At 40.9% G+C, this 25,726-nt stretch overlaps 1 protein-coding gene across 1 annotated transcript in view; it reads left to right on the forward strand.

Annotated features, from left to right (window-relative positions):
• Positions 1–25,726, forward strand: part of LOC115464466 (vomeronasal type-2 receptor 26-like) — a 68,505-nt gene that overhangs the window by 28,003 nt on the left and 14,776 nt on the right. The window contains exon 4 of the mRNA XM_030194844.1: positions 8,879–9,106. Within this exon, the coding sequence (XP_030050704.1) occupies positions 8,879–9,106 (228 nt within the window). The remainder of the gene's footprint in view (positions 1–8,878; positions 9,107–25,726) is intronic.

A 25,726-nucleotide genomic window follows, 5' to 3' on the forward strand; every position in this document is an offset into this window, starting at 1 on the left:
TCCCCGACACTACTGAAAGAGGAGCTATTAGAATTTACCCACCCTACCCAGCTATTAGAATTTACCAACCCTAACCAAATTCTTCCTAATGATATATCAAGCTTTGGTATACCTAGGAATATTAATTATAGCAATTGCAGTTCTGGCTAAGACCCTAGGATTAATTTTGTTACTCATTTTCATTAACCGCCAATTACCTTTGGTACAATCCAGATCTTACATTTAACCATGAAAACTACCAACATGAAGTACCTAGCCCTTCTGTTGTGTGTGCTCACCATGCCCATGATACAGGGAGCACAGCATCTTGAAAGTTTCCTACAACAATTTATTACCACCTACGAAATAACCTTACCCACTACTAAGGATACGACCACAATAACCCTTGATGTGTGTTCTTATACAATGTGTGGTGAACATCCTGTGCAGCAATATTTGTCAGCTTTTGAAGTGTACATGTGTCCCTTCTCCAATTGCGGAAGTTGGGCACAGGTATGGTGGTACACAGGTTCATGGGTTCCATACTCAGGTAGTGAGATTCCAGATCTAAAAAAGAGCATTTCCATAATGAAATTGCGAGTGAATGGCCTTTGTCCAATGACCAAATGTAATCAAGTGGCTATCACTTTCAGAGGAGTAACGGCTGTTACATACAGAACTTATTCCTTAGGAATTGATGCCACAGGAAGAGATCCCATTGGAAAATTCAAGATTGTTCCACCCCCAGCCCAACCTGAAATGAATCCTTTGATGCCAACAAAGATCCCAGAAGAAAAGATTCCTTACCAGATTGTGCCGATTAATGATTCTAAAGATTTAGTGGCACTAGAAACAGGATTTGGGGAGACAAACCTGTGGCTCGAATGGGCACATTATACTACGAAGAGTTTGAATGTCTCTAATTGTTATTTTTGTGCCCATGCAAGAGCAGAACCAACTGTAGTTCCTTTCCCTTTAGATCTCCACAATGATCCAGATGGTTTTTGGTGTATGCTAGAGTTGCTTCAGGTAACAACTGAGGTGAATAAGTCTTGTCAACATCTTGACAAGCACCACCCCTACTTACCCCCTCGGCTGAGGGTTCCACCCGCATTCAGGATTCCAGATCCTGCTACCAGATATCATACATGTCTGGAACGATATGGGGTGAAGAATACACGGTTTCTGGGAAATTTGACCAATTGTAACACAACCCTACAAAAAGGAACTCTGCGAAATCTAAATCTCACAGACTTTTCACAAGCTAGAGCAGATGTATGGTGGTATTGTGGAACTCGTACTATCCACCACACACTTCACAGAAGTTGGACAGGCAGATGTGCCTTAGTCAAATTGGTAATTCCAATTATAATAGCATCTTTGCTCCCTCCTCATAGCAGCTCTTCCTCACGAGTGAAGAGAAATGCAATGCCTGGATCTTTTGATGATCGGGTCTATATAGATGCAATTGGAGTTCCAAGAGGGGTTCCTGATGAGTTCAAAGCCAGAAACCAAATAGCTGCAGGATTCGAATCAGCCTTCTTTTGGTGGGCGACTATAAATAAGAACGTAGACTGGATAAACTATATATATTACAACCAGCAGAGATTTGTTAATTATACCAGGGATGCAGTTCAAGGAATTGCAGCACAATTAGACGCCACCAGCAGAATGACGTTAGAAAATAGATTAGTTCTTGACCAGATTTTAGCATCGGAGGGCGGAGTGTGCCGGAAAATAGGTACACAGTGTTGCACCTTTATCCCCAACAATACTGCTCCAGATGGATCAATCACCAGAGCTTTGGAAGGCTTAACCTCACTGTCACAAGAATTGGCGGAGAACTCTGGTGTTGACACATCCTGGACTGGTTGGATGGATAAAGCTTTTGGTAAATGGAAGACATTTATCATTTCAGCAGCCACTACTATAATTATAGTGGTAGCAATTTTTGTACTAGTAGGATGTTGCATAATCCCTTGTGCTAGAGGCTTAGTAGAACGCTTAATTGAAACTGCAATAATGAAAAAGACGACAGCAGGACAGTATGCCCTGTATGAAAATCTCCTTCCCAACACCACAGGAGATAACACATTGGACTATCTCCCTCTGAGAAGGACCAATCGCTATGCAACTGCTAGAGACACTAGAGAGATGTCTGCAACTGTATAATCAGGAAAAAGCACACAGGGATATAATATAACCATATAACGCTTTATAAGATGATGTGATACATGAGCAAAATGTCTATGCAAATGTATACAAATGTAGAATTTATGATTGATAACAAAATATACTCACATAGGTAAGAATAAGTTAAAACCTGCATATTAAAGGGTTGAAGAAAAATATTAACATAGTAACTATAAATCTTAGTATAACCACAAATGTAGATAAGAGGATTGAAATAATTGAAGTGGTGCCAATAATCTAAAACCAAATACATCTGACTGTGCCGGTTTACATTAAGACTCAGAAAAATAGACGGCCTTACAGAATACCTTCTGGAATGGATGGTACCATGGTACATTTACCCTGGTGTCACCCTATGGGATAGGGTGAAGAGGGGAATGTTAATATATGGCCTGGCTTCAGACCCACCACTGGAATAGAGGTGTGCAAAGCCACACGGCCTAAAACAACAGAAAAAGTACTGACAAGGCCAGATAACAAACAAATGATTTTATATTTGAGAATCTGCAGAAAGCAGATCAGAACAATGAGTCTTGACACAAACAGGTACAACTTGGTAATAGAATATAGCACCTATAATGAAAGAATGAAAGATAAAATGGATAAAATGTGGTTTTTAAAATGGAGCTTATTTTTGTATAAGATGGTACAGAGATCATCAGATGTTAAAGATATTGCTAAAGGAAGATGTGAAACTGATAAAGATATTTTGAGCGAGAAAAACAACGTGTTCCAAAAACATGTTGACAGTACCGGAAAATGTGGCAATCTGTAGAAATAGCTAGAACGGAAAAGAGTTGGGTACAGAACAGGTGGCCGGATATGAAAGTATGATCTAAGAAATTGAGAAATATTTGAAAAAAAATAGGTCCAAAATAGGTCCTGCCATAGACTTCTATTGAGATGTGAGGGTATAAAAGAAGGGAGAATTTGGCTTAATTTAGGAGTCCTTCGTCGACACCTTGGAAGCAGCGAAGCTCTGTCCGGTTACCTCCAGAATCTGTACCGAACTGAAGACCCTACTTGGGGTGAGCTGTCAGACTAAATCTGTAATTTGTACCAACTTGAAGACTTGTCTTTGGGTAAGAAATAAAATGTACTTATCTTCCTAAAACTATGTTTGTCTTAATTTCTGTCTATTCCTCACTTCTCTTTTATTCTACTAACGAATCTACAAAATACAATTGACACTCATTGTCTGTACAATACACTGTTACATTTAATACAATACGTTTTGGGTACACAGATAACCAAGAGTTCATTCACATCCTGATAGACACAAGACCATGATCATGGACAATATCCTGGTGTTAGGCCTTCTGGTACCTCCACAGCAGAAATATTACTGGGATGGGATGCAATATCAAAACAATGTAGACAGGCAGCCCAACAGATAGTGGAAGTGCAGACCCTTTGTCCCTGGAGAAGAATATGCCGGGGGAGCAAAGGGGGCCCTTAGAATTTACAGAATGGAGGGGTGGTAGTCCATGAATGACTTTCAGAGGACTGTGTTTGTGAGGAGCTGGCTAAACCAAGGTGGACAAAGTGATGGGGCTGGAAGGTATATATCCGAGGGTACTGAAGGAACTTAGAGAAGTTCTTGTAGCTTCACTGACTGACCTTTTCAATGCTTCTGTAGAAACGGGAGTGCTCCTGGAGGACTTAAAAAGAACAGATGTGGAACTAAGGAAGAGGTTGGGAACTACAGGCCAGTAAGTCTGACTTTTTGTAGTAAGTAAATGAATGAAATGCTCTTTAAAAAGAATAGTAATGTTTTTAGAATCCAATGGTTTACAGAACTTGAGGCAAAAAAGTTTCAGTAGAAGCAGGTTTTGTTAGACAAATCTAATTAATTTCTTTGACTGAGTGACCAGACAGTTGGATTGAGGGAGAGCACTAGATACAGTATATTTAGATTTTAGCAAAGCCTTTGACACAGTTCTACAAAAATGAATACTAAATAAACTAAGTACCCTTGGATTGGGCTATCAAAGTGACTGACTAGGTTAGAAACTGATTGAGAGGAATGTGAGAGAAGGTACTGGTAAATTGAGCTTATTCTGAGGAAAAGGATTTTACCATCGTTGTGCCCAGTGGTAAATCTCTTCTTTATACTTGTAAATGTATTAGGCATGTACAGTTATTGTTTGGAAGAAAGTTAATGTGCAACTGTTTAGGGCATTTGCACTTTCTATATTTTTTAACAAACCAGATGAAAAAATGCTAGTTTGAATCAAATCTGTATTCATTGCATTTATTTTCAGCTTAGACACAGCCCAAGGGATGGGAGAGGTTGAACAAACCAGAGTTAATGTAGGCGTGTTTAAAAAAGGTCTAAATAAAATCCTGGAGGAAAAGTCCATAAACTGTTATTAAGATAGACCTGGGAAGGCCACTGCTTATCCATAGGAGTAAGTAGCACAGAATCTTCCCATTTTTGGGGACTCTGCCAGGTACTTATAACCTGAACTGACCTCTGTTGGAAACAGAATACTGGGCTAGATACACCCTTGTTCTGACCCAGTAGGCTAAGTCTTATGTACTTATGATCTAGGTCCAGCAGTAGCATTACAGGGAGGAACCAAGAGAATAGTCTACTTCTGCAGAAGCTTACTAGAAGTCTAAGAGAGATTGTTGTAAAGAATAGAGGACAGACATCTGCAGCTTCTAGTGCACCTATGAAAGGCTAGTTTTTTTGCTCCTTTCTTTACATAGATGTGAAGGAAGCCAGAGGCAACACAGGGTGAGAAAACGAGTCCAGCAACATGTAAAGCCAACAGAGTGGAGCTGGGGGCAACCTCTACTGTCTGCTGAGAAGGTCATGGAGCAGCTTTTGAGAGATACATATACTGATGGATCATTGTTTCAGGAAAATCTATCAGAAGTATCAGATATTGACAGTATACAGTGGGGGAAATAAGTATTTGATCCCTTGCTGATTTTGTAAGTTTGCCCACTGACAAAGACATGAGCAGCCCATAATTGAAGGGTAGGTTATTGGTAACAGTGAGAGATAGCACATCACAAATTAAATCCGGAAAATCACATTGTGGAAAGTATATGAATTTATTTGCATTCTGCAGAGGGAAATAAGTATTTGATCCCCCACCAACCAGTAAGAGATCTGGCCCCTACAGACCAGGTAGATGCTCCAAATCAACTCGTTACCTGCATGACAGACAGCTGTTGGCAATGGTCACCTGTATGAAAGACACCTGTCCACAGACTCAGTGAATCAGTCAGACTCTAACCTCTACAAAATGGCCAAGAGCAAGGAGCTGTCTAAGGATGTCAGGGACAAGATCATACACCTGCACAAGGCTGGAATGGGCTACAAAACCATCAGTAAGACGCTGGGCGAGAAGGAGACAACTGTTGGTGCCAGAGTAAGAAAATGGAAGAAGTACAAAATGACTGTCAATCGACAAAGATCTGGGGCTCCACGCAAAATCTCACCTCGTGGGGTATCCTTGATCATGAGGAAGGTTAGAAATCAGCCTACAACTACAAGGGGGGAACTTGTCAATGATCTCAAGGCAGCTGGGACCACTGTCACCACGAAAACCATTGGTAACACATTACGACATAACGGATTGCAATCCTGCAGTGCCCGCAAGGTCCCCCTGCTCCGGAAGGCACATGTGACGGCCCGTCTGAAGTTTGCCAGTGAACACCTGGATGATGCCGAGAGTGATTGGGAGAAGGTGCTGTGGTCAGATGAGACAAAAATTGAGCTCTTTGGCATGAACTCAACTCGCCGTGTTTGGAGGAAGAGAAATGCTGCCTATGACCCAAAGAACACCGTCCCCACTGTCAAGCATGGAGGTGGAAATGTTATGTTTTGGGGGTGTTTCTCTGCTAAGGGCACAGGACTACTTCACCGCATCAATGGGAGAATGGATGGGGCCATGTACCGTACAATTTTGAGTGACAACCTCCTTCCCTCCGCCAGGGCCTTAAAAATGGGTCGTGGCTGGGTCTTCCAGCACGACAATGACCCAAAACATACAGCCAAGGCAACAAAGGAGTGGCTCAGGAAGAAGCACATTAGGGTCATGGAGTGGCCTAGCCAGTCACCAGACCTTAATCCCATTGAAAACTTATGGAGGGAGCTGAAGCTGCGAGTTGCCAAGCGACAGCCCAGAACTCTTAATGATTTAGAGATGATCTGCAAAGAGGAGTGGACCAAAATTCCTCCTGACATGTGTGCAAACCTCATCATCAACTACAGAAGACGTCTGACCGCTGTGCTTGCCAACAAGGGTTTTGCCACCAAGTATTAGGTCTTGTTTGCCAGAGGGATTAAATACTTATTTCCCTCTGCAGAATGCAAATAAATTCATATACTTTCCACAATGTGATTTTCCGGATTTAATTTGTGATGTGCTATCTCTCACTGTTACCAATAACCTACCCTTCAATTATGGGCTGCTCATGTCTTTGTCAGTGGGCAAACTTACAAAATCAGCAAGGGATCAAATACTTATTTCCCCCACTGTATTTGCTGAAGAGGTTTTCAAAATGTGAATGCTAAGTGGTAAAGAAGAACCCCCCCCCCCCCCACCTCCAAATATAGAGCAGGTATTGGAAGAGTGTGAATGATCACTTGGCTGTTAAACTTCTGTCCTTTCCTCAGACCCAGTACCAGTAAAACAGTAGCAAAAACACCTGCAAAGAGGAAGCATCACAAAACATTAGAGGTGTAGAAGTATTTTTATGGTTTATGATTTCTTCAACTTGATATATTGCACTTCCTGACTGGCAGAAAAATTACATTAAATTATTACAGCAAAAATTACACTTTTATAATTGTAGGATAGAGAAATGAAAGTAAAAGAAGAAACGTAGGCAAAGCCAATCTGTTCACAGCTGACTGAGTTACCACATTATGAATCGATGAGGAACTCAGCCTTTTTAGCTTCAGTGCTCTGGAATGCTTTTCTATCATATATCTAGTCAGAACTATCATTTGCTTATTTTAAAATCCATCTGAAAACTCATTATTTTGAATTAGATAATGGCATGGGGTGACGGGTAGACTAGGGATTCAGCACCTTCTTAATTCATTGTGATCTTCTGCTTATTTTGTGTGAATGAGAACTGTTCTAATGATTTACTGCATTCTTTTCAATGATTATATAATAGATTTCATGTTTTTGTGTTAAGCTCTTAGAACTGCTTATGATAAACAGCATAGCAAATGGAAACATTAAACATAAGCCTTTTATTTAAATTAATCCCCTTGTTTATTAAGCCACACTAACGGCTGCAGCATGGCAATGCTGACATAGCCCATTCAAAGTGAATGGGCTTTGTCAGCATTAGCGCATGGAAGCTGCTAACACAGCTTAGTAAACAGCAGGGTAAATGTTTATTGAAATAAAACAGTACATATTACCCCCCAGATTCTATTCATGGTGAGTAAATTTACAGAGAATCCATGTACGTGGAGAACTCAATAGAACCCACGGAGTAAAAAGTGAAACCAAAAAGGAGTGGGAATGTAAACCAGGCTTATCCAAAAACTGGAACCAGACAACAAGTATATTAATAATCAAACATACAAAGTTTATTAATATTTTTGTAAAAATGACTCGGCACAACGTTGTGTTTCAGCCTGGTGGCCTACATCAGGAGTCTTGTATCTGTAGTGAAAATAACACTCATGAATTGATGATATAAAATATTCTCAAGCTTCAATCAATAAATGAAAGTCTTGAGACAAAAACATAGAGTTGGTCTTGAGAAAGACCGTTGTGAATGTACCGCCTGTCACTGGGATCTGCGTGAGCGTGGTAGACAGACGGCACATTCACAACGGTCTTTCTCAAGACTAACTCTATGTTTTTGTCTCAAGACTTTCATTTATTGATTGAAGCTTGAGAAAATTTTATATCATCAATTCATGAGTGTTATTTTCACTACGGATACAAGAATCCTGATGTAGGCCACCAGGCCGAAACACAACATTGTGTTGAGTCATTTTTACAAAAATATTAATAAACTTTGTATGTTTGATTATTAATATACTTGTTGTCTGGTTCCAGTTTTTGGATAAGCCTGGTTTACATTCCCACTCCTTTTTGGTTTCACGAGTAAATTTACATGCACAATTTTGGCGGTTGAGTTGTACACATAACTCAATTAACAATCATTCAGCACCAATAAATGGACCCTATCAAGCAATTAATGAAACTAATAGGCAATAATTAGAATTTATGTGCAGACTTGCTAAGCGTATTTTATAAAGTAATATATACATTCTTCCATGCGGATCTCAAAAGGAGGATGATCAAGGTTGGGTCATGGATATTCCTAAAACTTATATGCAGTGTTATAGAATATACCTGCTCTGCACCTAAGTTAGGTGTACATTTAGTCACAGGGTCAGGCATTAGGCATAGTCTAAAAACATGCTGAACTTTAGACAAAGTTGGCACACTTTATAGAATACTACTAAGTGTATTTTTTTCAGCACTGATTTTTTAGGCGGCATAAATAAAATCTAGCCCTACACATATATCATAAACACTGCCAATGGTAGTGACACCTTGGCGGCCATTCCATGACAAGGGACCCTCTTCAAAAATAAGGTCCACCCTAATGTTGCTTCCAAATTAAAACATGTCTGTTTGCACGTGCTTGAAGTTAGAAGTGTATCCCTGCAGTGAGCTTCACTAAAAAATGTTTTTCTCTTTTTCATTAGCTTCATCATTATCTGAAGAACCTCCACTTTAAGAACGCTCTGGGTGAGGAAATCTTTTTTGATGAGAATGGTGATCTCGCCATTGGTTATGATATTTTAAGCTCAGTGTTCCTACCTGATGGGACACAGATTAATGAAATTGTTGGAAGTTACAACCCTTATGCTCCACCAGAGCAGGAATTTACTATCTATGAAAAGGTGATGACGTGGGACAGCACATTCACCAAGGTCAGATTTCAATTCAATTTAAACTCCTTGCTCTGGCATTTAAGGCCCTTCCTTTTTGCACCCCTTCTTACCTCACACTCTCATTTCTTCCTACAACACTTCTCATCTTCTCCATTCTCTCTTTGTCTCCCTCCTTTCTATCCCTCTGGTCCATTTGTCTCATGTGCCCTCCCACTAACCCTCGATTCTGAACAATTATTGGGTCAATTTAAGCCACCTGCTTAAACTATCCACTCCCTTTGTTACCTTCCCTGGGGTCCAGGATTGGAGATACAGCCTACTTAATTTACTTAATTTAATTTTTACTCTATATTGATTTTCATTTCATTTTATTTTATTTGAATGCTCTTTTTTTCCTTTTTCTTCTTTACTTCCCTTGTATTTTGTAGTTTCTTTCCTCCTGGTTTTATTTGACTATTGTACACTGCTCAACTTTATAGAATCCAAAGTATTATGTATGTTGATATAAAACATATAACAATGTTGAAAGGCTGATTTTTAAAAATGTACCCAAATATTGGAGCCTAGGGCCCCTATTCTCAACTAAGCTTAGCAGCCTAACCTTTAAGGTTCAAATTTAACTAAATTTACACACCTACAACTTAGTAAGGATATGCAGATCAAAAATGTCCATTTTTTAGTTTCCTGTGTGGTTTGCTAGATTTTGTTGTTGTTGTTTATACAGGTGTTTTCTTTAAATTTCCATTTTTTTAGACTCCTGTATTGTTTACTAGATTGAGTGTCTTATTCAAGGTTTTTTTTTTAAAATATTTCTGATTCAATGTCATCAATAGTGTACCCTATGGTATAAAATAGTCTGCTCTGTTATTCAAATAGTGCACAGTATTGCTCAAATAATATGCCCTTTCTGTCCACACTTTATAGAATTGCGCTTAAGTGCCTAAATTGTCACTTAAGTGTCAAATTTAAGGCGCTTGCATTTACACCTGCTGAAACTAGTTGTCCATGCCCCAAGCCTAAATTAGATGTGAATTGGGCTGTTCTATAATGGGGTGTAAATTGGGCTTATTCTATAACTAGGTTTGTAACTGATATGAAAACCCTGAAACTCTCCTAAGCACCCCCCTTGAAATTACTTGCTTCTGGAGTTACATGCACATCATTATAGAATGTGATATATGCCCAACTCCCAATTAAGGCCAATAATTGATTGTTAGCTACCAATTATTGGTGCTGATTGCCTCATTAATCAATTAAGTTGCATATACAAGTTGGCTATGCATGCTGATTTGCATGTGCAAGTGTACTTGCCAGTGGCGTAGGAAGGGGGGGGGGCGGTCTGCCCTGGGTGCACGCCGCTGGGGGGGTGTCAGCTCTGTGCTGGTGCACTGCCCTCAGAGAGAGCAGTGAACCAGCGTGGAGCCGACATACCCCAGCAACTTGTAGTCGGGGTGGATCGGCCCTCCCGCCCGTCCCTCGCCGTAGGTATGCGCTCCGGGGGGGAGGTATGCGCTCCGGGGGGGGGGGGGGTGCGCTCCAGCGGGAGGAGGGTGCACCGTGCTGCACCCGGGGGGGGGGGGGGTGCGCAGCGGCGACCCGCCCCGAGTGTCAGCTCCCCTCGCTATGGCTCTGGTACTTGCCATATATAGAATTCAAGGTATGTGTGCCTGTTCAATAATATCACGTGTTATAGAACAACAGTGCTCATTATTGAGCAATTGGGCACACTGTTAAGCAATAGCATGGCCAATTTGAACAATTGTTGGCTCTATTTGCTCACTTTCAGTTATCTAGTGTAAATGGGTATTTAAAATTTAAAATATGAAGCTTGCCCCATTCAGGGGCTTACCTTGGTTCCAGGGTGGTCCCTGCAATCTATTTACCGGACTGGGGGCTGCTCTGAGGTCCATCTGTTTTATTTTCTGGGACCCTTTTAGGGTCTGGGGTTTTCGGGAGTGTTCCCGATCTTTGGGCCATGTTGGGGCCCATTCTACCTTTCATTGGTGGCCAGTGACAAAATTACTGGGGCTGGGGGGCTCTGGGGCTCTTCAAGGTCTGGCGGCATCCAAACTCATCCATTTGTGTTGCCGCTGGACCATTGAATGAGCTCCGGAGGAAGCAGGCAGGCAGGAAAATCCCCTGCCTGAGCCTGCTTTGGAGCCGGGAGGGTTCTGAGCATGTGTGAACTTTCGCGTATGCTCAATAGAACACTGGAGGGTCACAGTAGGCCGTAAGAAAGCCAGGGACTCAATTTATGAGATGCTCCTCTGGAGTTACAGGCCTTTTGTGACCTTGCACCTCAGAAAATGGGAGGAGCACCAGGGGTCTACCGGGACCCCGAAGAAGAATTTGAACCACCTAGTGGGCTTTAAGGGACCAAGATAAGAGGTCTTCTGACCTTGATTTGGGTTTTTTTTTTGGCTCTTTCTGGGTGTTTTGCTGTTGGGCTTTCTAGAATTATTTTAAAATTTTTATTTTTTATTGTCAGGGTGCCTTTGGTTCTCTAGGGGACAGGTTCTGATATTAGATTTATTTTAAATAATTTTGGGGAGTTTTATTTTGGTCAGCGTAGGTTATGGGAATCCAGTATTAAAAGGGTTAATTTTTTTGTGTACATTTTTGATATGTGTGGATTTCTAAGAACCTTTTTTTGAAAACTAGGGGAATGGTTTTAGGAGAAAAGTGTATTTTATGGGGTAATCATAGTCCCAGGGTAATGGTTTGAGCCATCTAGGAAGTTTAAAAATTATTTTTGTGAATTGTCCTCGATGGAGAGGGGAACTGGGACTCAGTTTTATTTGTTGGAAATGTGAAAAGTGGAATTTGAGTAATTTTAATATGATTTATTTGAGAAAAGTTTGTGATATCTTTTAAAATGGGTGGTTTTGAAATCTAAAAACGGAAGGTCGTGGAAAAAGATGTGCTATGGCAGCATGGCAAATTTGAGTGCTTTTGGTATTTAATTATTAATATTTAAAAATATGAATTTTTTCATTGCTTTCTATGGGTCCAAGATGCAGACCTTAAACTTTTCAGTTAGGTTCCATGCTTTTAGAAGTTTGTTGTAGTGGGTTCTGATTGGCCGCTGAAGGTCAGTTGGGGACTCCAAGTCACTGTCACACTTGACAACAGCTGTCCTGACAGTTGTGAGAGGAACTGAAGATACAGAGGGGATCTGACCTGTGTGACAGGGGCTCTGTATGTGTGAAGGAGAAAGTTGTGAATATGTGAAAGAGCTTGATTATAGCATAGCTTTACTGTGACAGAGAAGCTGAAGCACAGAAAGAGCAATACCATCATCACTCTTAAGATCTGAAAACATCAGAGGAAATTATTTTACCATTTTGTATTGCACATCATATGTAATCCATTGGGTTGGTCATGAGCCCTTGGGCCCTGACTGAGGCCAGCAGGGCACCAACCCAGGCCAAGGGGAGACCGACCCACCACCACACACCCCAGCTACCCAATACCCCTAAGCTACCCCTCCCCACAGTCCCTCAGGAAGAAGGGAAATAGGCATACAGGTGGGCGTTGTGGCCGAACCGGAACCCACGCACACAGAGCCACTCTTGTGGGCCGAACGGGAACCCAGACACACACAGGGAGGGGTGAAAGAACCCAGAGGGCCCCCCCCAGGACCCCAAGATGCCAGACACGCGCTGAACACCAGCAATAGCGTAGAGGGAGAAACAAAGGACCAGAGTGGGCCACGCCCACCCAGGGGACTAGCGCAGGACAGGGAACTAACACAGCAACCCCCCCCCCCCCACCAGGGTAGGAAGCCCCAGGCAGAAGCCAGAGGAACCAGACACAAAAGGAAGGCAGAAAGCCTTTGCCTCAAACCCACTGTAGACAGAGGCAAACAGAACACAAAGGGTTAAGCTTGTAGAACCAGCAGAGAGAGAGAGAGTTCCATAAATCAACAAACAATCAGAGAGAAGCTTCCCTTCCGGAGAGGGAGCAGAGCCCATAGAACAAACACACTGGCAGAAGCAGGAACACAATACACACATTACACAAAGGGTTAAACTCACTGAGCCAGCAGGCCTGGGAAGTGAAATCCTTAAAACAAACAAACAAAGGAGATAAGGCTCTCACTCAGCCCAGAGCCCCAGAGGCTGAGCAATGCCCATCCCCCACTAAACAAACGAGCAGCTGACCCTGATTACAGAGCTACACACACACACACACACAGCAGCAGCTAACCCAGAGGGAAGGAAAAGAAAACTCTAACACAAACACAGATCCCTGTCAGAACCCAGAGCTCGTTCTGAGAGAAAACTATCAGGCTTTCCAGTTACCACCAAGCGTAAATAACGAAAAAGCAGAGGAACTCTTCAGCTGCAGGCCAAAGTACTATCCCCTGACGTAAGCACAAACCCTGGCAGCCAATCAGAAGAGACGTCCCCCCCTCCCCCTCAGCCAAAATCATAACATCATATAACATTTATACTACATATTTTCCTCAATTTTTCCTGTAAGTTTCCTGAGTGATGGGAGTTTAGTGTGGAAACCCATACACCATGATTACAACATCTTACCACTCATTCTAAAACCTCACCACCAGGGAATCTACAAGTGGCATCATGGACAGGATTAGGGTTTAGAATTCAAAATTTGAATTTTGAATTCTGAGAAGTGGAACAAAATTGTGATTGTTGGGAATATATGATGTAAGACTGAATAACTTTAATGAGTTTATGTTAATTATTCCTGGGTGATTCATGTGTCTCTCCAAGAGTGAAGATTTCACAGTTGGAAATGGAAGATGACTGGTGGTTTAGCCATGCAAAATATTAGGAACAATTTGGAGCAGGTTATTCAGAGACAAAAATGGGGACGTGAAAAGTGTTCCTCAATTCAACTAATAGCAGATTTGAATTGGAAGGAGGTGATGCAGAAGAGGAATATGGCTGGAAAAGAAGCAGGAGGGAAGAATATCAGTGGAGTTACCCTGAAAGGAATAAAGGATTTCAGTGCCAGAATGATCTGAACAGCAAGAAGCTGATCATCTGTTATAATTGTGGAGAGGAGGGACATATAAGTTGGAATTGTAGATGGAGGTGAATAGAACAAGAGGATTCCTATGCTCAAAAATACCCTGTGAGTATGAGAAAATTGAGCTCAAATTTAGAGGAGCAGTACAAAGTAAGTCAAGACTCTGAAGGATATTGTCATCTCTCATGGAATGTACGGCAGGATGAAGAACTGAGAAAACACTCTGCACAGTGGAAAGAGAAACTCTTGCAATTGAAAGAAAAGAGAGAAAATGGATAAAGAACAGCGAAGAACTTATTCAAAGTTGGAATCTTTCAAAGAAGTCTGAGAGTAAAGTAGAAGGGACAAAAGAAGAGCTGAAACAGGTGTCTGACTGAGGAAGTTTTGTCAGTTGAACCTGAAGAAAATGCGAAAGAAGAACAAATGCATAAAATCTCTTCAACCAAAGAAGATTTTTGCTTGTATACATCAGAGGAGGAAATACAATATACTGAAATCACAGCTGTAGAGAATATTGCCCCAGAGAGAGAACAGAAGAATGAAAACCCTGTTGAGAAAGAGAAATTACAGGAGGAGAGTCAATAGCAAAAATCAGAAGAACTTTCTTCTGGCCGGGTGGAACCTCAGGAGACAGAGAAAGGCCTCACTGAGGAGGAGCAGTATGCCGAGAACAGTTTGAATATTGTGGAAGAAAATGGAAACCTTCTTCAAAAAGTGGAGGAAGGATGTACGGATGCTGAAGGCAAGCCAGAGAGAAATAAGTGTGAATTAGACAAGGAGGAGGTTTGTTACTTCAGGGTGGATGAGAAGATGAACGGTGTAAATATGACAAAGGAAAAAGAAATCAGTCAATATGAGTTGAAAGCAGAAAAAAGAAGCTGTGACACTCATGATTAAGCAACAAAAGGAGAAAATGAAATAAAAGTGGAGAGGAAGAAGAAAGGAGATTTATTGATAAGAAAGAAAAAAACCAAAGGAGAAGAAAACTGTCTGTGACAAAGAAAATCTTGGAGACATTGGTAAATATTAATGAAAAAGCAGAGATGGGAAAGAATTTACAGAAAGGAAGTGAGTGCAGTTTTCAAAATGAAGGAACAAAGTTTTCTTGGTATAGAAGGAAATGTAGCAGAAAGAAAAATCTGTACCAGTTGATATTTTTACAGAGTTTAAAGAAGGTTTTGTGTTGGAGTTTAATGATCAGTGTCACTCTTTCATGAGAAAATGAACAGAAGTTGTACCTTCTTACAAAAGAATTTATCGATGGGAAAGAGCGAAGGAAGAGGAAGAACTTTAGAAATGAACAGTATGGGATTCATTTACAGCATCCAGAAAGCAAACTTATGAAGGAAGAATAACAAACAAGACATTTATAATTAAAAGAAAAGAAAAAGAAGGGGTCCTGGTTGAAGTAAGAATGAAATCTTTTGTGCTGGAAAATACTGACAGAAAACTTGGATTGTATAAAAGAAGAGTACAAATATACTGAAATTAAAAGGCATGTTTAGTAAGAAGAAACTGAGTGCTAGATAACTCTGATCTTGAGGGGAGATTCATCGTCACCCATGGAATGATTGAACAGAAATTATTATAAGAAAATGAAGACGTGTTGTAATGTAAAACATGTTTCAGAATTTGTGGCTTTATTAACAAAAAGGTTAAGATGTATAATGAGAGATAGTATAGAATGTTGTCAAAGAAAATTGCCAACTGTTTTAACTGTAAAACGTTCCTGAGATTCAAGAAAGTTGATAATTTGTTTGGATAATTTGTAATGGCGAAAGGTTGAGGTTAATATTTATGATTGCCAGTTAAAGAAATGATGCAAGAAAATGTGTAATATATCAAAGGTTACAGAGAACCTGTTAATGTGGGAATAACATTGAAGAGAGGAAGAGCTGTGCCATGGTATAACTGGGAACAACATTTATTAGATTGTTTAACTATTAGAAGTTAGGTACTTCATACCACTTGTAGTGGGAACTAAGCTGGTGGAGAGCAAGAATGATGATACAGGGTTCAATGAATAGTGGACTGAGTTCCTGTCTTCTTGGCCACACGTGTCTTGAATTTGAGGGACACTGTTTCTTATCAGGATGATTCTGTATACAGTTTGCTTCAATAACCTGAGTTAATGGAAAAATGGTTAGGGATCCCATATTAATTCAATTTGGTCAAGATGCTGTACTTTGAGATGGAATGTCTGGTTTCTGTCAGGGCCGCCCCTGGGGCATTAAACATGTCTTGTCCAGTTCGGTAACATCTTGATTGTTTGACAGTCCAGCACAAAGGGGCATGGGATCTCAGTTGAGGTACCGGCTCCTATGTGTCCAGGATGTGTTGGATGAAGGACTGCACTATGTAGTAGGCACTCAGAATGGACTATGCCATTGAGTGCTTATCTAATGAGGTACTTACACCCATACCTCTGCATTGAATAAATAGAATCATGTATATTTTGATTGGTGTGGGGAGGTAATTCTGTTTTAGATGTTTAGGTGAAATGTTGAGATGACATTTATAAAGACCGGGTGATGTGTATATGGAGTATTTAAAATTTAAAATTTGAACTTTGCCTCTTTCAAGGGCTTACCAGGGCTCTGGTGTGGTCCCTATGGTCTGTTCACTGGTAGAGCTTGTACAAGATCTGAGTTACATGTATTTGTGGTCAACTGTCTAACACCACAGACTGCCTTCAGTCAGGTCCGTGTCTGAAATATGAAATCAGATTGGATTTCTCAAGAATAGGTGTCTTGAAAGTGAGTCATAAATGTCACGGGTGAAGTGGAAGCTCTAGGATTTCTTGGATCCAAGCAAGTAAACTAGTTGTGGTGCTGCAACAAATAGTGGGCTAATATTGATCATCATTGGTAGCCACTGAGTATCAGTAGGTCAAGTGGAGGGCATTTTCGATATGACATCTAAATCTGAATTTGGACATTTTACACAAAACGTCCAAATTCTGAACAGGAAAGAAGGTCATTTTCAACAAAAAAGACTATCTTTTTCTTGCGAAAATACTGTTTTGAAAAATGTTTATGGTTCAGATGTTTTGTTTTTCAGTCCATTTTCGAACAAAAAACGTCCAAATACAAAACGAACAAAATCAAGCCATTAGGATACAGACCATAAGAAAGGTTCCAGTCCCAGGAAAGCATTCATAGAGGTTAACTAAGTTCAAACTGCTGTAGAAGCAGTCCTGTTACACTTGTGGAGGAAACTATGAACCCTCCAAAACTCACCAGAAACCTACTGTACCCACATATAGGTGCCCCTTCACCCGTAAGGGCTATAGTAGTGGTGTACAGTTAGGGGTAGCGGGTTTTGAGAGGGTTTGGGGGGGGGGGGCTTTGCAGGCAAAGTAAGGGAGCAATGGTGAGATGTGTACCTGGGAGCATTTATGAAGTCCACTGCAGTGCCCCCTAGGGTGCCCTATTGCTTTCCTGGGATGTCACTTTTCCATTATTCTATCTGATGCCAAGCTTTCTATTTTTTTTTTTTTTAATAATATCTGAGCCTTATGTCTATTGTTTATCAGTAGATTTGGGCTTTGAATTCAGATGTAGAGATAAAAAGGAGGTTTTATTACATATATTTAAATACCAGAGTGCTATTTTTCCATACTTCATAGCAAGAGTGTACGTTTCCTAATTACCTGTCCCAATGCAACTGAAGCTTTTACCTCCTCAGTGCATGTAGATGGCTTCATCCATGTGTGGATTCTCTGATGCCATGTGAGGCTTTCTTTCCAACCAAAAGCTTTATCCACACTCAGAACACGTAAATGGTTTCACTCTATTTTGGATTTTATTCTGTATTGTGAGGTCTGCCTTCTGCCTAAAGCCTTTACCACACTCAGGGCATGTATATTGTTTCACTGCAACATAGATTCTCTGGTGGACTGTGAGGCTGTCCTCAATGACGCTTTTACCAAACTTTCTATATGCAACTGTTTTAACTTCTGAATGGATTCTATGGTTCATTGCTAGACCAGTCCATGAGAAGGGTATGGACAGATAAGGGGCAATCCCATAAAATAGTTGTGAGGTTATAGAATACCTACATTTGCACGCACAATTGCCTTCATTTGATGCCAGTACTTACATCAACCTTCAGCAGGTGTAAATGCTCGTGCCCAAAGTTAGGTGTGAAATGCACACTCAGCTAAAGTTCTCTAAAGGTCAATTCATGCAGAGCATCCTCTATAGAATACTGTCATAGCACTCATTATTTCAGTGCCTATGTTTAAGAACATAAGAATAGCCATATTGGGTCAGAACAATGGTCCATCTAGCCCAGTATACTGTTTCCAAACAGTGGCCAAGCCAGATCACAAGTACCTGGCAGAATTCCAAATTGTGGCAAGTTTCCATGCTACAAATCCCAGGTCAAGCTGTTGCTTCCCCTTGTCTGTCTCAATTGCAGACTATGGACTTTTCCTTCAGAAACCTGTCCATTTTTTAAATCCAGATACGCTAACTGCAGTTACCACATCCTCTGGCAATGAGCTCCAGAGTTTAATTATTCATTGAGTGAAAAATATTTCCTCCTTTTTGTTTTAAAAGTATTTCCATGTAACTTCATTGAGTGTCCCCTGGTCTTTCTACTATTTGAAAGAACTGGCCTATTATGTGCAATTCTGGACCCCCACATCTCAAAAAACATATAGCAGAAAAGGTTCAGAGCTCTAAAATTGAAATGATTAAGTGAAATGATTAAGGAGACATAACAACTTCAATGTAAGAAAGATTACGGATGTTGTGGCTCCTCAGCTTATAGAAGAGTCAGTTCAGGGGAGATATGATTGAGGTTTATAAAATCCTGGAATGGAACGTGAAAACGTGAATCAATTGTTTATTTCTTCATTGCACATTACCCAGTCTTTGTGCTTTTTGAAATTACATAGCAATGCATGTTACATAATAGGAGAAAACAAATTCACTCAATACATAGTTAAGCTCTGAGTATTTGAGTATCTGAAGGAAACAGTGTTACAAGGCAGTGGTTGTAGCCAGAAGGATGCTATGCTATTTAGAGAGAAATGTAACCAACAGAAAAAAGGAGGTGTTGATATCCCTGTATAAGTTGTTGGTGAGGATCCACTTGGTGTATTGTGTTCAGTTTTGGAGCCCATATCTTCCTAAAGATATAAAAAGAGTTGAAGTAATCAAGAGAATGGCGACAAAAATGGTAATGAGCTTGCACCAAAAGATGTATGAGAAGAGAGTGAAGAGGAGAAGAAAGACAGTACAGATATAATATAGACGTTGAAATACTTGAAAGGTATTAATATAGAAACAAATATTTTCAGAGAAGGGAAAAGGGTAAAACTTGAGGACATGAGTTGAGGTTGTGGGGTGGTAGACTTAGGAGTAATGTCAGGAAAGAGAAAAATGATGACAGAATTCAAAAAGGCAGGGGATGAACACAGAGGACCTTTAATTAGAAAATAAATGGTATAAACAACAATATTTAGATGATTGCATGTGTGTCTGCATGTTTAGTGGAGATTAGATGACTACTCTGGCACTGAAGGACAAAGGCCAGTGCTACACAATCTTATATGGTTTGGGTCCCATAAATGAAAATCCAGTTTAGGATGGGCTGGAGAGGGCTTCAATGGAAGCTGCAGTAACTTGGAACATGAAGGCAGCTCCGGGTAAATTTTTACCGTCTATGCCCTTCTCACGACAAGATGGATTTGGATAGGCTGGAGTGGGCTTTAATGGCAACTTCAGTAGTTGGAACTGAACAAAAGGACCAGTTGGACTTCTATGGACTATATTCCAAAAATGCCAAAAAGAGATAATGATCAAGTATTTTATATCACATTCACTGTTGCTTTAATCAAGATTTGATAATGAGTGTGACTGTTGGGCAGACTGGATAACCTTTGAGGTCTTTATCTGTTGTCTTGCTCTCTTCCTCCTGACATGGGAAAATTGCAAACTACCGTCCAGTGGCAAGCACACTCCTTTTTAGTAAAGTATTAGAAACATACGTTAGTAAACATCTCTCTTCATATCTGGACTTTTTTTCTGTTTTACACTGGTCACAATTTGGCTCCAGATTATCATATTGTATGGAAACATTGCTGCTAGTTCTAACTACATATGTCAAACAACATCTGTGCAAAGGTGACTAAATAATTCTTCTCCAATTTGATATATTGGCAGCGTTCAATGCGGTTGACCACACAGCAGCTGTGTTCAAATGGTTCAGCGAATTCCTTTCAAATCAAATTTATTCTCTCAAGAAAAACAACCAACTTTCCAACTTCTGGTCTCCTAACTTCCTGTCCCGCAGGAATCTCCCATCGCACCTATCCTGTTCAATCTCTTTATTTCATCCCTTGCCTCAATACACCTGGGACTTAATGAACTACTATTATCCTATGCGGATGACATCCTGCTTCTCTTACCAGTGACAGCATCAAACTTACCTGTTCCTCTGATCCTATTCCCACCCATCTACTTAGCACTATCTCTCCTACTGTTATCCCTTCTATCTGCAATATCCTCAATCTATCACTTTCCACCTCGACTGTTCCTGAAGCCTTCAAACATGCCGTAGTCACACCACTCCTTAAAAAACCTTAATTAGACCCCACCTGTCCTTCCAGCTATCACCCCATCTCCCTCCTACCTTTCTTCTCCAAGATACTTGAACACTTTCTTTCATCTCAAGCTATTCTTGATCCACTTCAATCTGGCTTTCGCCCTCTTCATTCAACTAAAACAGCGCTTGCTAAGGTCTCCAATGTCCTGTTCTTGGCCAGATCCAAAGTTCTCTATTCTACTACTACTACTTAACATTTCTAAAGCGCTACCAGGGTTACGCAGTGCTGTACAGTTTAACATAGAAGGACAGTCCCTGCTCAAGGAGCTTACAATCTAAAGGACAAATGTACAGTCAGTCAAATAGGGGCAGTCAAATTGGGGCAGTCTAGATTTCCTGAATAGGTATAAAGGTTAGGTGCCAAAGGCAACATTGAAGAGGTGGGCTTTGAGCAAGGATTTGAAGATGGGTAGGGAGAGGGCTTGGCGCAAGGGCTCAGGAAGTTTATTCCAAGCATAGGGTGAGGTGAGGCAGAAAGGGCAGAGCCTGGAGTTGGCGGTGGTGGAGAAGGGTACTGAGAGGAGGGATTTGTCCTGTGAGCGGAGGTTTTGGGTGGGAACGTAAGGGGAGATGAGGGTAGAGAAGTAATGAGGGGCTGCAGACTGAGTGCATTTGTAGGTAAGAAGGAGAACTTGAACTGTATGCGGTATCTGATCGGAAGCCAGTGAAGCAAGTGTCTTGAGGAGAGGGGTGATATAAGCATATCGGTCCAGGCAGAATATAAGACTTGCAGCAGAGTTCTGAACGGATTGAAGGAGGGATAGATGGTTAAGTGGGAGGCCAGTGAGGAGTAGGTTGCAGTAGTCAAGGCGAGAGGTAATGAGAGAATGGACGAGAGTTCGGGTGGTGTGCTCAGAGAGGAAAGGGTGAATTTTGCTGATGTTAAAGAGAAATAAGCGAAAGGTCTTGGCTATCTGCTGGATATGCACAGAGAAGGAGAGGGAGGAGTCGAAGATGACACCGAAGTTGCGGGCAGATGAGACGGGGAGGATGAGGGTGTTATTGACTGAGATAGAGAGTGGGGGAAGAGGAGAAGTGGGTTTAGGTGAAAAGACGATAAGCTCGGTCTTGGCCATGTTCAGTTTCAGGTGGCGGTTGGACATCCAGACAGCAATGTCTGATAAGCAGGCCGATACTTTGGCCTGAGTTTCTGCAGTGATGTCTGGTGTGGAGAGATAAAGCTGGGTGTCGTCAGCATAAAGATGATATTGGAAACCATGAGATGAGATCAGCGAGCCCAGGGAAGAGGTGTAGATTGAAAAAAGAAGGGGTCCAAGAACAGATCCCTGGGGAACTCCAACAGAGAGCGGGATGGGGGTGGAGGAATATCCATGATAATGTACTCTGAAGGTACGGTGGGAGAGATAAGAGGAGAACCAGGAGAGGACAGAGCCCTGGAACCCAAATGAGGACAGTGTGGCAAGAAGTAAATCATGATTAACAGTGTCAAACACGGCGCATAGGTCGAGGAGGATGAGGATGGAGTCATGACCTTTGGATTTGGCAAGGAACAGGTCATTACACAGACTTTAGTGAGTGCTGTTTCTGTTGAGTGTAGAGGGCGAAAACCGGATTGAAGCGGATCGAGGATGGCATGAGAGAAAATCAAGGCAGCGGCTGTGAACGGCGCGCTCAAGTATCTTGGAGAAGAAGGGTAGGAGGGAGATGGGGCGGTAGTTGGAGGGACAGGTAGGGTCTAGTGATGGTTTTTTGAGGAGTGGTGTGACTACGGCGTGCTTGAAGGTGTCAGGGACAGTTGCAGTGGAGAAAAAGAGAGGTTGAGGATATGACAGATGGGGAGAGGGGGGGGGTGACAGTAGGAGAGATGGTGTTAAGTAGGTTGGTGGGGATAAGATCAGAGGAACAAGTGGTGCATTTCGAGGAGGAAAGAAGGTGGGCGGTTTCCTCTTCGGTTTCCTCTTCTTGATCTATCTGCTACTTTTTGACAATGTTGATCACTGCCTACTCCTTGATACGCTGTTCTCACTTGGATTTCAGGGCTCTGTTCTTTCTTGGTTTTCTTCCTATCTCACCCATCATAATTTTAGGGTGTACTCAGGTGGATCCTCCTCCACTTCTATCCCACTATCAGTTAGTGTATCTGTCCTGGGATCTTTTCTCCATCTATACGTGTTCCCTTGGTACTCTGATCTCATCCCATGATTTTCAGTAACCTTACTGATTATACCCAGATCTACCTCTCCACACCAGAAATCTCAGCAGGAATCCAGGCCAAAGTATCAGCCTGCCTGTTTGACATTGCTGCCTGGATGTCTCACTGCCATCTGAAACTAAACATGACCAAGATTGAGCTTCTTATCTTTCCCCCTAAACCAACCTCTCCTCTTCCTGCATTCTCTATTTCTGTGGATAACACTCATATCCTTCGTCTCATCAGCTCGTAACCTCATCTTCGACTCCTTTCTCTCCTTTTCTGCACATATTCAGCAGACTGCTAAAACCTGTTGTTTCTTTCTCTATGGGTCAGAGAAAAACCACATGGAGTGTGGAGGTGCCCACAGGAGGTCCCCACAGGACAAAAAAGCGAAAACAGAAAAGGGGTGGGGAAAATAGGCTGTATTCAAACAATGGGGCAGACATATAAATTAGTTACAATAATGATTTTTATTGTGAATAAATGACTCAACACAGCCATGTTTCGGCGCCGTAGCGCCTTCCTCAGGAGTCTATAAAAACAAATATAATGACAGAAATAATACATAAATACTGCATACAAAATAAATATATCAGTGTAGGTATATACTAAATGAACATCTCAAAACATATATATGAGTTAAAACCAAATGAACATATATAGATGTAAAAAAACAAGCAAAATTATAACCAATTTCAAATCCATAAAAGTAATATTAAAATAACAGTCATGTAATCTCTAAAAGAATTAAATGTGAAAAAATGGTGTTGCAGAGTAAATGCATGCATCAGTAATGCAAAAATGAATGCTTATACAGGGAGTATCGTAAGGTGTGATGTTTACACAATAGGCAGCAAACACAGGGTTCCAAACAGTATCTGATTGGTTACATACAAGAGTCTGTAGGTGTCCAAAAATTGTTGGCCAGAGAGAGTACAAGGAGTATACAAAGAGTGACAGAGTCGCAACATTATATATAGACAAATAGAGTGTATAGATAATAAGGGGTAAGGTAGATTTGAAACATGCACATGAAAAAAATAAGCACATAAAATATATATTTGAATATATATGTGAGAAAATAGACAGAGAGTGATGATAAGGTGCTAAGAGAAAGAGAGAGGGTATGGGGGGGGGGGGAAGAAGAAGGAGGGGGGAGGAAGAAGGGAGGGAAAAACAGGACTAAATTAGGAAAAAATTAAATAATAATAATCATAATGTCAAAAAAGGGGTGTATCAAAAATAATCAGGTAGAAAAATGATATCAAAAAGAAAATTTCCAAGTGGATGTATAACTAACCTTCTGGAACCTTTTCTAAAAATCAGCGTTACATTGGCCACCCTCCAATCTTCTGTTACCACGCTCGATTTTAAGGATAAATTACATATTACTAACAATAGCTCCGCAAGCTCATTTTTCAGTTCTATCAGTACTCTGTGATGAATTCCATCTGGTCCAGGAGATTTGCTACTCTTCAGTTTGTAGAAGTGCCCCATTACATCCTCCAGGTTTACAGAGAATTCATTAAGTTTCACCAACTCGTCAGCTTCAAATACCATTTCCGGCACCGGTATCCCACCCAAATCTTCCTCGGTGAAGACCAAAGCAAAGAATTCATTTAATCTCTCCGCTACGGCTTTGTCTTCCCTAATCGCCCCTTTTACTCCTCAGTCATCTAGTGGTCCAACTGATTCTTTTGCCGGCTTCCTGCTTTTAATATACCTAAAAACATTTTTTACTATGTGTTTTTGCCTCCAACGCAATCTTTTTTTCGAAGTCCTTCTTAGCCTTCCTTATCAGTGCTTTGCATTTGACTTGACATTCCTTATGCTGTTTCTTATTATTTTTCAGTCGGTTCCTTCTTCCATTTTCTGAAGGATTTTCTTTTAGCTCTAATATCTTCCTTCATCTCACTTTTTAACAGCGCCGGCTGTCATTTGGTCTTCCGTCCTTCTTTTTTAATACGCGGAATATATTTGGCCTGGGCTTCCAGGATGGTGTTTTTGAACAGCATCCATGCCTGATGTAAATTTTTGACCTTCGCAGCCGCTCCACTAAGTTTTTTTTCACTCTTCTTCTCATTTTATGATAGTCTCCTTTTTTAAAGTTAAATGCTAACGTATTTAATTTCCTATTTATACTTACTTCAAAGCTAATATCAAATCCGATCATATTATGATCACTGTTATCAAGCGGCCCCAGCACCATTACCTCCCGCACCAGATCATGTACTCCACTAAGGACTAGGTCTAGAATTTTTCCTTCTTTCGTTGGTTCCTGTACCAGCTGCTCCATAAAGCTGTCCTTGATTTTATCAAGGAATTTTACCTCCCTAGTGTGCCCTGATGTTACATTTACCCAGTCAATATTGGGGTAATTGAAATCACCCATTATTATTGTGTTGCCCAGTTTATTTGCATCCCTAATTTCCTTTAACATTTCTGCATCCGTCTGTTCATCCTGGCCAGGCGGACGGTAGTACACTCCTATCACTATTCTTTTTCCCTTTACACATGGAATGTCAATCCACAGTGATTCCAAGAAGTGTTTTGTTTCCTGCAGAATTTTCAATCTGTTTGATTCAAGGCTCTCGTTAATATATAATGCTACCCCTCCACCAATTCGATCCACCCTATCACTATGATATAATTTGTACCCTGGTATGACAGTGACCCACTGGTTATCCTCATTCCACCAAGTCTCAGAGATGCCTATTGTATCTAATTTTTCATTTAGTGCAATATATTCTAACTCTCCCATCTTATTTCTTAGGCTCCTGGCATTCGCATATAGACATTTCAAAGTATGTTTGTTGTTCCTATTTACATCATGCTTAGTACTTGACAATATTAATTTGCAATCTTTTGTCTGATTTTTATTCTTATTT

This window comes from Microcaecilia unicolor, chromosome 3, assembly GCF_901765095.1.
Source record: "Microcaecilia unicolor chromosome 3, aMicUni1.1, whole genome shotgun sequence".
Lineage (NCBI taxonomy): Eukaryota > Metazoa > Chordata > Amphibia > Gymnophiona > Siphonopidae > Microcaecilia > Microcaecilia unicolor.